Raw genomic sequence first — 13961 nt, 5'->3', positions numbered from 1 at the left:
TGGGCAGATTATTTTACTACAATGGCTCATTCTAATATGGTAAAAAATGAGATTATTGATAATACAAGAAATGAGAATGACACTATAGAAGAAGATAGTGAAAATGGTTGACATATGGAGCTTAGCGAGGGCATGCATCTCCTTTGAGGTGAGTCATGTCTATCGGAAGGTGAACAGTGTAGCGGACTAGATGGCATCCTATGTGGCTAATCACTTCGGTGGAGTTCTTTGGACCTATGAGGCATAGCTGCCTAGGGCTTGTTGGTATATATTATTTTTTGTTTTGTTTTTTATGTATTCATACTATAGTAGTGTAAATCTTCCTTTTGTGGTAAAAAAACAATTGTAAGAAAATATCCTTTGTGGAATCATTTGTTGAAGAAAAAAAATCTGATGGATTTAGATCTACTTGTAAATATTGTAAACAAATATTAAGTAATAATATTAAAGGTGGAATTAATTATCTTAAATATCATGTTTAAAATATTTGAAAAAAACATTCAAAGAATGTTATCAATTAAATGCTCATAGTAGTTAGTTTTAAAGATCCAGTCAAGTCATTTAAATTTAAGCAAAAAGAGAGTAGATGATTTCCTACAAAATTTATCATATGCGTTCAACCTCTATTTCGCATTATCGAACATCCATTTTCTTTGAATTTTATGAGATCTCTTTGGCTATTGTTAAATATTATGGATCGTAAATGTCAATAATGGGATCATATAGTTTTTTTTATTAAAAAGAAAGGAACTATTGCTTAATATGTTTAAGAAAATAAATTTTTGTGTCAATTTCGTCGATGATATTTGAATATCAAATATTAAATTGGCTGCAAGATGCTATAATATCCTTAAATTATAAATTTATTGTCCAATGATGATTATCAAAGTCAAGTGCATACATATTATAGTAATTTTAGATATTTTGTCGAAATATACTTTTTTTTTTTTTTAAACAAAGACTATAACATTGCATAGAATCCATTATCTAACAAAAAAAAACTACAGAAACATATGTGAAACCTTAACACCTTAGGGTTGATCCACTCAACCCCAAGGCTTTAAGTTATAAAACCAACCTTTCCCCTTGATAAGCCCCTATTCCCAAAAGACTATTCAAAAACACATGCATGTTAAGGCCATCTTAGCTTCAACAGCATAGTTTCCAATTGAGAGAACTTAGCATCATCTCATTAAACCAGCCTAAGGCAGGATCACACAAACACTTAAATATAAAAGATGAGATGTTGTTTTCCCATGGCCGCCTACTTCTTTTTTTTTTTTTGTTGTCACAACTACACTCAGCCAAGTGGAATTGACAGGTGGCTACCACAATCTATCACAACCTTAAATTCTGTTAAATTTCATCAACAAAGGATGCAATGTACGCAATTTGCCGATGCTTTTTCCGCGTTCCAAGACATTGCCGGCTTGGATGAGATTGCATTATGCGTGGCACGTACTTCAAGTAACCTCCATCCTTTTGGAGAATAATTCGGCCACGGTGATCGGCTGGGTCCGACAGGGCACGAGCAGGGATGAAGGTGTTCATCCCCTGCTCCATGATATTTGGTTGATAGTAAGGGAGGGCATTACATTTCAGGCTATGCATGTATATCGTGAGGCTAATGGGGCGGCGGACTGGATGATAGCATATGTAGCGAGCCACTCAAGAGGCACCCTGTGGGTTGGGGAGGGTGAGATACCTGTTACATTACGAGACCTTTTGTTTATCGATTTTATTGAATGTATTCATATCCGTAATGTATAAATGCCCGTTTTAGCTTAAAAAAAAGAAAAAGAAAAAGAAAAAAAAAAAAAAGGAGAAAAGAAGACACTGCCGCCTTGCTCCTAGATTTGGTCAAAACCAAAGCCGGCCTTCTTGTCCTTCTCAGCCTGCAGACATTCTCTAACGGACACTTCGCATAAATATTCCGATGCCAATCTCCCACTGCTTCGTAGTCTCAGCCATTTGCATAAAAAATTCCACCCTCTCCTCCTCCAAGTTTACACCTCAAGATTTTATTAGTCTCATAGAGCCCATAAGCAACCATCAAAGTTATGTGCCCAAAGTTTTGTTCTGGAACCAGATTCTTTGCTCCCTTGCATCATTGATCATTTTTATGCTAGGTTGTGAGAAAACAATTGAAAGATGAGCATGGAGAGGAAAGGATTGCATCCTAATGATGGTGAGCCTGTGGCAGACCTCACAGACTTCATGAATGACTGGTTCTTTGGAAGTGTTAGAACGAACCAAAGAGCTTATAATTTGACTGGGGCAAGTGTAAAGGAGGAGGAAGAAGTTGTCCATGGCAAGAGTAGCACGAGCAGGCTAACGCAAGAATGGCTCGAAGAGGCGAAGAAGATGGTCGCAGGTTCGCCGTCGAGGCTTGGGTCGCCGTCGAGGCTAGGGATTTCTCCAAGGTTTGCAGCCTCATCACAGACCAGGGAGCCTAGTGCTTTGCTTGATAGGAGGGATCCACTCTCACGTTCTGCAAGAAGGTATGTTACCTTTTAGTGCATCTTGTTTGCACCAAAAAATTGCATGATGATAACCATAATTATGATGATATGGATCAAAATTTGGAAATCCAAAAGGAGATAAAATCATAAAATTAGAGTGAGGTTAAGTGATCACCATTTATTTTCATGAGAGGGATAGGCCTTCGTAGACTCGCAGTTCAATAGGTTATGCAGAACAAGTTCGCAATTATTCTTGAAAAATTTGAAAGCAGAATAAGATCGAGTAGAGTTATTTAACCCTATAATTATACCCTTTTCCAGCTAATTACTCAAAAGAGCACTTGTTCTTGATTGCTTCGGAATTCGTGCATGCGATGCTCAATATCCCCCTCCCTCTCCTCATACAAATGTTTAATTAGAATATTTTGGATCGCATTGGAATTTTGATTATCTGCTGAAAAGGGAGTACAAAAAGGATTAAAACAACTTTATCAACAAAACATAATAGACTTGATCCGATCTTCTAATTGGGATGGTGGAAGATGACACATCTTTAATTAGCTATGCCGTAGTTATTCTTTAATCAAGAACCACTGGAAGGACTATTACATTGCTTATAGATGATAAGGAGTGCCTTCTTTCGTGATTAGCCCCAGAAGAGCATGTATCGTAGTATTAGAGTATTAGTCAAATCTACTCTAATAATATTTATAATCGTCAAGAATCTCATTAAAAAAAACTAGACAGTAATTTTCATTTAGATTTTGTAGAACAAAATTAAACGTGTGTCGTGCCCTCACAACTTCATACATGATAAATAGGATGGAAGATGAAAAGTAGTGGTGCATAACATTATATGAGGATACAATTTTAAATATAGTCAAATTATAATTAGTTCATTCAAGCATGGTTGATCAAATAATTTTGGTTAGGAATATATATATCTATATATATATATATATATAAAGAAAAGAATAAAAATTCCTCTTAATTAACCCATGTTGCTTTGTGATGGGTGCAAAGAGAGGACAAGGGTTGATGTTATCATTTAATATTTGTAGTTTCAATTGGTTGATGCAAACGTGGTCGCAGGCAAAGATCGACGGACGGCATCGGCGACGAGATCCTCCAGCGAACTTCGGCCCGCCACAGCGGAAACAAATCCGAGATCTTCGCCTGCTCCTCCGACTCCTCCAAGCCCCAATCGCCCGCCTCCGCCGCCCATCACTGGTTCTCCAACTTCGTCGAACCCCCCACCTCCGCGGCCGCCGACCACCACCAGCCCCAACCCCTCTCCGACGACCCTCGCGGCCGCCCACCCCCGGTGCTCCTCTCGAAGCAGCCCCTCCGCCGCAAGTCCCGCTTCCATGAGAAGCCCCCGGAGCCCCAGCCCGCCGCCATCCCCCGCCGGACCTTCCGGAACCCTCCACCGGCTGCGGCGGAGCCCAACGAGCAAGGTCTCCTGCTGTCGCCGCCCCGGAATTTGGTGGAATCGGCTCATCGGCGGTCGGTGTCGGCGTCCACGTGCTTGCTGGACAAGGTCTCCCGAGTGGACGGTTTTGGCCATAGGCGGTCAGTCTCCAACTCGTCGGAGGCCGGCGAGCGGCGATCGGAGGCCAGCGAGCGGCGATCGGAGGCCGGAGAGCGGCGATCGGTGGCGGAGGAGGACGTGGGGAAGCTGAATGCGTTCCTTAGGAGGCAGAGGGCCATGATCGCGAAGATCTCTCGCGGGGAGTTGTCTGCCAAGGCCCAGATCATACTCTCCGGATCCTCAAACAGTTGCGAGACCCACTTCACCTTCTGCTGCTCCCCTCACCGCCCGGTGTGGATTGTCTCACCGGGAAGTGATGGGTTGTTTACACTTCCTTCATTTTTTTTCCCGAATTTTGTAGAAAATTTATCTTTTTTGCCAAAAAAGACAATGTGATCGTTTTTATCAAGTAAATGAACATACATGGCAAATAAAAAAAATAAAGAGAAGAAAGAAATATAAGGAAAGAGGAATTAAAGCAGTTTCAAAAGAGCGGTTCACCAATGTTTAATAAAAAAAGAAAATTCTAAGCATTTGTTTTTAAAAAGAGAAAAGATCTATAGAACTTCACTGACCCTTATACCTCTGCTCTTAGAAATTGTATCATGTTTGAATTCATTGCCAGTATATTGACATCAACTGCTGTAATATATTTATGGTGTGCTCTTGATGATACATTCATTTGGAGGTAGGGGCAGCATAGCCCCACAATATTCTCATATATATAGTTTTTACAAAATCAAGAAGGAATTGGATTTTTAATGCAAACTCTCCTTTTCTTACTTTTAAGGAACAGTTCATTATGGACTTTAGGAACCATGAAGGCTCTGCCTTAAAGAATAAAGTTCAAATGAGCCATTACTGCAGACAACGAAAATAGAAACCCTTTTCAGGATAAAAAAGAGTAAAAGGTTAGATCTTTTGCATAAGTAATTTTTAAAAAGAATTTTTTTTTGACATGTTTTACCTTATCAGCAGGCACAACAAGTTCAATGGTGGCAGCCATTTGCTATGCATGGCTACTTGAGAACAGGGAGAAGGAGCAGGGTGGCAGTGGAGTGGTGGCACCAGTGGTGAGCATGAAGAGAGGGAGGATGCTCAAGCAAAAGCAAGCTGCCTGGCTCTTTTTTCACTTGGGGATTGATGCATCTGCCTTGCTCTTCTCTGATGAGGTATGACATTCTATTCATCTGTGTTAAGTGTGTGCTACAGTGCATGCTGGCTTGGAACTAGCATAGCATGTGGTGCCATGTCATTCTAGTGTTAGGCATACACTGGATGGCACATAGTCATGACAGTTTAGCAATGACACTGTACTTTCCAAGCATCACCTTGGCATGGTCAGCACTTTAACTCCCAACGCTGATTTCTTCCTTAAATTTTGTTTTCATCATTGCAATTCAGTAGGTTGTGTTTGCGGATGCTGCGAGTCCTATAAATTAATCTTAGTAGCATTAGACACATGCAAGTGGTTGTGATGCCTTTCAGTTGGTTTTGTGAAGTACACTTGCATATAACAAGTTTAGATACAGATGCACATTATGAAAGATGCACATGCAATGGAAGATATGCTGCAATATGACTATTTGCCCTGCAATGAGACATCTGTTGTTTGACTTCAAAAAATCATCTATCTTGTGCTCTTCACTTCTTTGATATTATTTAATTTATTTTAATACTTTGTATCATGAAATAGAAATACTTTGACTCTTTGAACCGATGCATGAAGGAATTGCAAAAGAAAATATCAGTTGCACTTTAGATTTAGACTCAATAAAGCACATGATGGGTTTCATAATTTTATATGAATATTTTGATACTTCCTAGTCATATTTTGCAGGCTATTTTGTATTCATAATTATATTATTATATAAAATCTTAAGTTACCCAAATTCATTATACACATAATGGTTTGTGGTATTTATTTTTCTAATTGGCATTCCTTTCAATCTCGATAATTTACATGCATTGCAACATGGTATTCCAAAGAGATAAAGGAAAATAAAGTTTTCAACATAATTTGGCTATTCCAATCTCAATTCTCATGAACATCTTGATTATCTTATGTTAGGAGGGTGCCAAGATCCCACCCTTGTGCCAATAATTTGCTCTTTTACCAGTTCTAGATCTCAAAAATGATTCTCTTATGTTAGATTGCTATCAAAAAATACTAAAAATCTACTGTCTATGTGATTTTCTTCCATTGTTTTTCATTTGTATCGATGCTGGAGGCATTTCTCTATGATAAACTTGGATTTCATGAGCTTTGGGAAAATTTGAGTATTGAGACATGGTATTCTAAAGAGATTTAAAGGAAAACAAAGTTTTTTATGTAATTTTGGCTATTTTAGACTCTAATATTAATTGCATTTAGATTTTTTCATGTTAAATTGCCATCAAACAGTAAAATGTATATCATACCGTAAATATGATTTTCAATATTATATTCTTGTGAAAAATTATATACCACTAAAATGATGTGTAAATTTATGTATTTATTTAATTCTTTATTACATCTGAATCCTTCCCTCGATTGATTGATGTTGTTATTTCTTTCCTGGTTTTCAGTCAAAATTGTCAAACTGAAGCTAAAAGCTATAGAAATGCCAAAGCAAAATCTCATGCCCGCAAATTCAAGTTTTAGAACTTTGGTTTTTGCCTGTATTATGCTCTCTTGGTAGTTGGTACTGTTTTAGCATTAGTTTCTTATCCATGGAAATACTTTGGTCTTTTTGAATCAGTGAAGAAGATATGATCTAACAATTTTCTTTTTCTTTTCTTCAGGACAAAGTTCTAATACTTGTTGACTGCTTTGCTTAATTTGAATCAGGTGGATCTGGAGGGTCTAATGCTGGCCAGACAATTAAGCATACTTGTCATCGGGCAAGATGTTCTGAAAACTAATAGCGAGGTAATTCTTCGATTCTCAAGCTTAGCAAGCATGGGATGGTGAGATGAGTTCTTATGCATGTTTCATGTTGTTCATCCAGGTGGGATCACTGTGCACAGTTCTCACAGATAATTACTGTGAAGAAGCCTATGATCTGCTTGAGACACCAAATTTGAAAAAACTTTTGGTATTGAAACTTTTAACTGTTATTTGTGTTGCCGGGCTTTATTATCAAGACTTCTCTATGCACCTATGTTTTGAAGCATTCTGCTGTTTCCAGCTTGCAGGTATTCTTTTGGATACACAAAATCTGAACAGTGCTGCTAAATTTTTTACAAATAAGGATGCAGAGGCGGTACAATTGCTTCTGGTTGGCTCTGCTCCCAGCCAGAGACATGAACTATTTGAGCAATGTACTCTTCTGTTCTAACTTAGATCACAACATGTAATTACAGAACCATCCATGTTCCACCAGTGCATAACATCTTTTCTTCTGTTTCTCAACTAGTGATGCAAGATCATAGGGAAAGTACATTTCTTGAAGCTTTGAGGCAAAACTATGGGAAGCCTTTTAATGAGGGTAAGCTTTATCCTTGTGCTCTTCAGCTTTATCAAACATAACCTACTGATATGATTTTGTCTGTAATTGGATCAAGCAACCTCCTTTTATATGCAATCTCCAAGTTATTAGATAGCTGTCTGCCTTCTATCATTGCGACCATTATTTTACCTTTGAATCTTAGTCCTTTCATGAACTTCATGAGTGAAATAGTTTCCTTCTCTTGTTTACATGAGTATTACAACTCAAGGTTACTTCCACCAAAAAAGATAATTAACCAACATTTCTCTGTGTAGAACAATGTACTAATGGTGAAAAAAATGCCGGTAATGGTGAGGCTCAGGTTGGATTTCTCTTAGCTTGGGCATGGCTTTTCACAAACTATACTGCACATCCATAGACATAGCTTGACTCTTGATTAAAAATTTCAAACTAGATTGGAACTAATTGCTTAAGTTCAATGCTTGAAACTAGGCCCTATTCTGACCCATCCATGAGGAGGGAGGGAAGGGGGGAGGGGCACAGAGAGAGAGAGAGAGAGAGAGTACTTGGTGGCATTGGATGATGTGTGTTCTTACATGTCAGCCTGGCATAGAAATATGCCTTTCCCATGAAACAGTTTTTTTTTTCAGTACGTAAACAGTATGCTTTTTTATTCCCGTAAGTGTGATATTATAAATTTTGGAGACATGGAATCATACATGCCCATGGTAACAAAAACCACTGCATTGCTAGGAACCCTAGAAACTGAAGTGGCATCTGATGGCATGTGCAAAACCCCAAACCCTATAACCCATCAAAGGAAACCCAAAAGTACATGCAAGATCTGAACTTTGCCAACGTGCTGGTGCTTCAATCTTCGACAACATGCCAGTGTGCCACCACACCTTGACAACAGCAGTAGGGTTAAAGAATCCAATAGAGGGAGCAGCACTAGTAGAGGATTAGGAAAAAAGGGTCAAGAGACCCAGCTGCTCCAGTATGTTAATATGCAAATATTATATTTCCTCAACATTGAATGGATGGAACAAGTCTCCAGTATACTATTTTGTAGTGACAAGAGCGAGAAATATATTTATGTATCTTACAACATGATTTGGTTTGATTAATTATATAAACTAGTTTGTCTTACCTATTAAATCTGATTTTGGATAGACCTCTCCACTTGATAAATTATTCTGAAGTCATTTAATTATAGATGGATTAAGATTAGTTTTATGTGGAGGAAAAGTGGAATTTTGACACTTCTTTTGGTTGTCACATGCGTCACAATATTATATTGTGACATAATGATTTTTACAATACACTCAGATGAGAAAGGAAGTTATGAAACTAAAATGAGAGTATGGAATATAAAAGATATTGTTTCAAAAACTTATGTTCCATCAGGTTATGAAAGTTAACGTAGTTTATTAGATCACTGAAATGTTTTACTCTATGGTTCTCCTGTCCTATTATAGTTCAGGATTACTTTTAAATTTTAATATTTTAGAAATGTGATAGGTTTAACTTCCAAAACTCTGAATTCATATAAAAAATTTATAAAAAATCTGCACTCAAAGCATATATCCATTATTTAATTTGTAATATTCCATTCCTATCTCATTGTTTAATACCCCACTATACAACTTTGACTCTGATTTTTAGTGAAACGACTTTGAGCTGACAAAATTCTTCTACCAAGTTTGTTGTGCTGTACTTTTGAAAAGCTAAGCTTTTAAATTTACAAGTTTTAGATCACACTCTCTTCAATTTCCAATTCATTATATTTATGCAGACATATTTTATGTCATTGTGAATTTAGATAATTATGGAAGTGGAGAATCTCGTGAACAAAGGACCTCAACAACGAAGTCAGCATCCATTTCTCCTCAAGAAGTTAATATACCAACAACAGGTAAGACTACCATCCCCTACAGGAGAATAATGATTAAAAGATTTTGTCTTGTAAGGTGCAGAGATTACCGGTATTTGACAACATATTTCAACATTGGGTTAGTTAGATTTGTCCATATATATTACCGGTAAGGTGTACAAATGTGATTAATAGAACTTAATCTGGGTTTGTTATATCATTGAGAATCACACATGGAAACTTATATAAATGCAGCCCAATACTGGTAAACAAGAAGTAGCTTAAAGCTTCTCTGTGATGCCAAGACTTTGCCTTCAAAATAGTGAACAAACATACAATGGTATAGCCAGGATACCTTACCTATTCTCCTTTTTGCACTAAGGGACAAACTGCCAAGTGAATGCTGATGCCTTTCAAACTTTTTCACTCTTTCCCTCTTAGGAAACTGATGATTGATCCCAAGAGTCTTATCTTAGTCATAACACTATGACCTAGTTGTGTAAGGCTTAATACTGTTCTGTCCATATTACAAATTAAACAAGAAACCTTAACTTTTCAGGCTGCTTTGATTTCTTTATTGCACTACTATCGTGTTACACTCATGGAGATGCCATAATCCTAACTATCCATATTTTGCTGCTCAGGATGGATCCTTGTTCTATACTCCATATAATCAATTGGTCACAGCCCGGCAGCCAGCTCCTTAAAATTCCAATCTTCTGTTCCTTATAACTCCATGTTTACATTGATCAGAGCTATTTCAAGTCAATAAACTGTTACTTGGAGTCCTAGGTTCATCATAGGGAAAGTCATCAGAAAACATATTTTAGGTTTGACTATTTATAAAGGGTCCACCAAGAGCGATGAACTTTGCATGAATTTTGAATATTTTTGAAGTAATCAGTTTCTTTTACTAGTGGATTTCATGCATTTCTCCCCTGCTTTTTTTTCTGGCTTATTCTTTTTCCTTCGACTTCTCTATGAACTTCTCACCAGCATATTATAGGTTTGAGTGTTTCGATTGTTTATAAAGGGTCCACCAAGAGTGACGAACTTTGTATGAAATTTGGGTAATTTCAAATCAATCAGTTTCTTTTACTAGTATATTTCACGTATTTCTCCCCTACTTTTTTCTGACTTATTCTTTTTCCTTCTACTTCTCTATCAACTTCTCAGCATGCTTTGCATGCAACATCATTCAACCATTTGCATCATATGCCTATACAATTTTTTTTTCCTGGACAAATATGGTGGGATACTATGGTCTATGCTAAATCCTGATGTTAATCACTGATCCATATTTCAAAATCATCAGTATCATTAATTTTTAGATGATTTGAGTAAGACTGAATTTGTGTACAGCAAAGCAAAAGCCAACACCAGCTCCAGCACCAGCACCAGCACCTACCCTTGCTCCAGTGAAGGCACAGGAAATAGCTTCTCGTGGGAAGAACAAATTCTTTTTGGCAAAGTGGTTTGGCTTTGGTTCAAAATGATTTGTATTCTTTCCACCACCTGCTGACCGTTGAAATCCAAAACTTGTATAGATAAGAAAGTTCAACTTTTGACATTTGAATAGCCAAAGTCTATGGTAGTCCTGTGGCTGACTTTCATCTTAATCATAATTTTTAAGCCCTATAATTATGCCTGTTCTTGCTTTTCTTATTTTTTTTCTCTCAAGCAATTGTATGGAGTTAGCGGACTTAAAATTGGTATTTCCTTGTATGGTTCTAGCATGACTCGTTATCCCTTGTGCAATAACAGTTCGGAGAAAAAAAATATTAGCTGTCCAGTGTCATAGAAGAGTATAGCATTATGAAGCACAACCTAAAAGAACTGGGGTCTATAAAAGCTGCTGCAAAATAATGTGACGACTGAAGAGAGTGAATTGCAGTCTAATTATGAAGCAAATTGTTTAGTCTCAAGCAAAGCTGCGAGATGATGTTTTTTCCCATTCCTTGGCAATAAAAAGCCCAGACTAGCTGCTGCCTTGCAGGTGGTTTAGCTAGATTACCATCTATGAGACAAATTTGTTGTCACGGCGACAATCAATTGAAAAAACAGGTTTCGGATAAATCTGATATCCCATATAATAGAACTGACCTTTGAAACCTTAATTTTCTATTATAATGGAGAAAATGGGCATCCTTGATCAGTTTAGCCACTCAGTCATGAGTCAATTTTATTTTGGGATAGAATATTGACTGTTATAAGTTATAACAGTTATTCACCTTGGGCACTGCTTGCTGGTATGGAGATGTGATATTAGAAATATTATTTTTTTCTGATTAATGATGAAACAAAATAGGGGTCAAAGATAGAAATCATGGCCAGAGACTGAATTTTGGCAGCTAACAACCTCATCTTCATGGGATTCAATTTTCTGTGTAGACCATGATCATGAAGATAATGTTAGATTGGAAGATATAGATAGCAAACATTAATTGAAGCCTAGCAATGCATCCAGGAACAATGCACATAAAGATAGCTGCTTTCATCCAGTAGTGATAGCATTAGTAATAACAGATCTTACCTCATAGCAGCCTTGATCAATTATATACAATTAATACACATCCTAAGCCAACTGAGTTATCTCGTTTGGTGTGGGCATCAGTTTCAGTTTCAGTTGTTGTAAATTATCGATTAGAAAGGTATTATTATGGGAACTTATCAATAAAGTTACCCTTTTTGGAAAGACTTAGACTCAATCGTAGCTTAACAGGCTTGCTCGCAGCATTCTTCTTCTTTTAAGAGTTTCTTTCGAAGCCGCTATCTAACACCTTCTTTTTCGTTGGTAATGGTTTCAGGTTCTGAATCAATTGGGTGAATTCTTAAACCGAGATGGATTCTTGCCCAAAAAATAAGGAGAACAGCTCTTTTGATTGATTCCTTATACATATGTAGGTGTAGGATTAACTATAATTATTGTGGTGTTTGTACATCAGAATGCTGACAGTTAATGTGCATATGTGACTGGTCCAAGGCAGAGGTGTATATGATTGATGGCTGTGATGAAACTTTCATGATTCGAAACTCTAACATGCTTAGATAAGCGATTTTTTTTACACTATAGCACTCCTCTTGTGCTCATCTTTCAAAGATATGGAATACAAAATGACAACTGTGGCAAAAAGTAGTTAATATAATAGTGGCAGTTGAAAAAAGGCAGAAGCTGGGGCTCAGCTCTTATATGACTCACATAAATGATTGAAGGGGAATGTGTATATGATGGATGATAATGGTTCCACATCTGATGACATCAGAATGAGATTTTTTTGTCTATTTATTGATGATATGGATTGCTCATGCACTTGTAGAATGGAAAGAGGGTGTTTGATTGATGGTTTGGTTCCCATTAACTAATTTTTGGGATTAGGTTTTTTTTCTTTTTTCTTTTTTTTTCCTGGGAAGAATTTTTCGATTTCCATTATGCTAGTCAAAAGATAGACTGAAAATGCTTTTCTTTTATCTCTTTATGTAGCTTTATATGAAAACTTGTGTATGATGTACATGGTAAAGGAGGGAGTGCATTATATACTTCATTTACACGTGACCATGCATACAGCATGATACATTAAAGATCATATCTTTTTTTCACCGTGTAGTACTACTGATCCATTTAAGCTGGATTGCTTCCAGTTGGAGATGGAAGACAGAAAATAGAGGAAGAGAAGAGAATAGAGGTATCTTACTCATAAGCCTTTTCATAGGTATCATCAACTCATATGAATGATAGAATAGAATAGTTATTGGACTTTGGAGGTGGTTGTTTTCAGGTTTCTGAAAAAAATATTTTTTATTAGTGTTGGTTTTTTCCCAAAAAAAAGCCCTTTGTTAGAGCTGTAGCATGAGAGGACGGATTTAGGGCGGCGGTTGCTGGCTGAGAGGGATGAAATAAGGGATGAGTTCTGATCAACTGTATTTCCATTTTCATTTTTTATGAAGCAAAAATTGTTTAAATATCAAACTATCCTTTGTCATTTTAAAAAAAGATGAGTGAAAGAAAAATATTCTGTTCAAAAAAATTAGTTATGGTTAGCAATAGGGATGTCATGAAGATCGGTAGCAAATTGGGTTTATATTTCCCCCTGTGGTTTTCAAGAATCGCATGGTAAGAAAATTACTCTAATTTTAAGATCTTTCTAACATGGTAGTAATATAGTATTGATGCCTCTCTAAATAAACATTGATGTTTCTTCGGGAAACAAATGATATTATTTCTTGGTTATTTCTTCTTTCCTAAAGAGGAGTTTCGGCGAGCAGGAGGCCTCACAGAGAAGGTGGTAAAGAGGAATCAACTGCTTGTCATCATCAGTTTGTTTCAGAACTGCTTAGAATCAAAAGATCATTACAATAAATGCTTCATTTCTATCAAGAACTCCTTAACAGCCTTCTTTTGAGAAACAATTTACATTCTTGCATTGTCTCTTTATTTCAGTATTTCATTTTTGACGGGCCGAATCAAAAACATTATCAGTAGTGTTTGCCGAATCATGAAAAGAGTAGCACCTGTTAACTCATTTATAAACAGCAAAGAGATAAAATTTGCCTTATGAAATGTTGATTGTGAATTGATTTATAATAGATATATTTATAGAAATCAAATTCAGGTTTAAACTTGGAGAACATAATTTTTATAATGAAGTTCAACAGGCTAACATCTC

At 36.8% G+C, this 13961-nt stretch overlaps 1 protein-coding gene across 6 annotated transcripts; it reads left to right on the top strand.

Annotated features, from left to right (window-relative positions):
* The first annotated feature begins 3518 nt into the window (after nt 1-3518).
* On the top strand, nt 3519-12362 carry LOC103713546. Of its 6 annotated transcripts, XM_039116050.1 has the most exons (9): nt 3519-4240; nt 4784-4904; nt 4972-5165; nt 6824-6904; nt 6984-7070; nt 7164-7296; nt 7392-7463; nt 9247-9339; nt 10660-12362. In XM_039116050.1, exons 3-9 carry the CDS (start codon nt 4986-4988, stop codon nt 10791-10793), a joined length of 780 nt encoding a protein of 259 aa, XP_038971978.1. In that variant the 5' UTR covers nt 3519-4240; nt 4784-4904; nt 4972-4985; the 3' UTR covers nt 10794-12362. The 6 variants fall into 6 exon arrangements, with proteins under 6 accessions (XP_038971978.1, XP_026662628.2, XP_038971977.1 ...); XM_026806827.2 differs by lacking the exon at nt 4784-4904 and having other exon boundaries at nt 4969-5165; XM_039116049.1 differs by lacking the exon at nt 4784-4904 and having other exon boundaries at nt 3519-4313.
* The last annotated feature ends 1599 nt before the right edge of the window (nt 12363-13961 follow it).

Source organism: Phoenix dactylifera, unplaced genomic scaffold (assembly GCF_009389715.1).
Source record: "Phoenix dactylifera cultivar Barhee BC4 unplaced genomic scaffold, palm_55x_up_171113_PBpolish2nd_filt_p 000046F, whole genome shotgun sequence".
NCBI lineage: Eukaryota > Viridiplantae > Streptophyta > Magnoliopsida > Arecales > Arecaceae > Phoenix > Phoenix dactylifera.
This window is presented reverse-complemented; position numbering and strand designations above follow the sequence as displayed.

Coding starts and splice junctions, on each gene's coding strand:
- LOC103713546 (XM_026806827.2), top strand. CDS start 4,171: ATGATCGCGAAGATCTCTCGCGGGGAGTTGTCTGCCAAGGCCCAGATC. Junction 5,166..6,823: donor CCTTGCTCTTCTCTGATGAG/GTATGACATTCT, acceptor AATTTGAATCAG/GTGGATCTGGAGGGTCTAAT. Junction 7,297..7,391: donor ACATGAACTATTTGAGCAAT/GTACTCTTCTGT, acceptor TTTCTCAACTAG/TGATGCAAGATCATAGGGAA.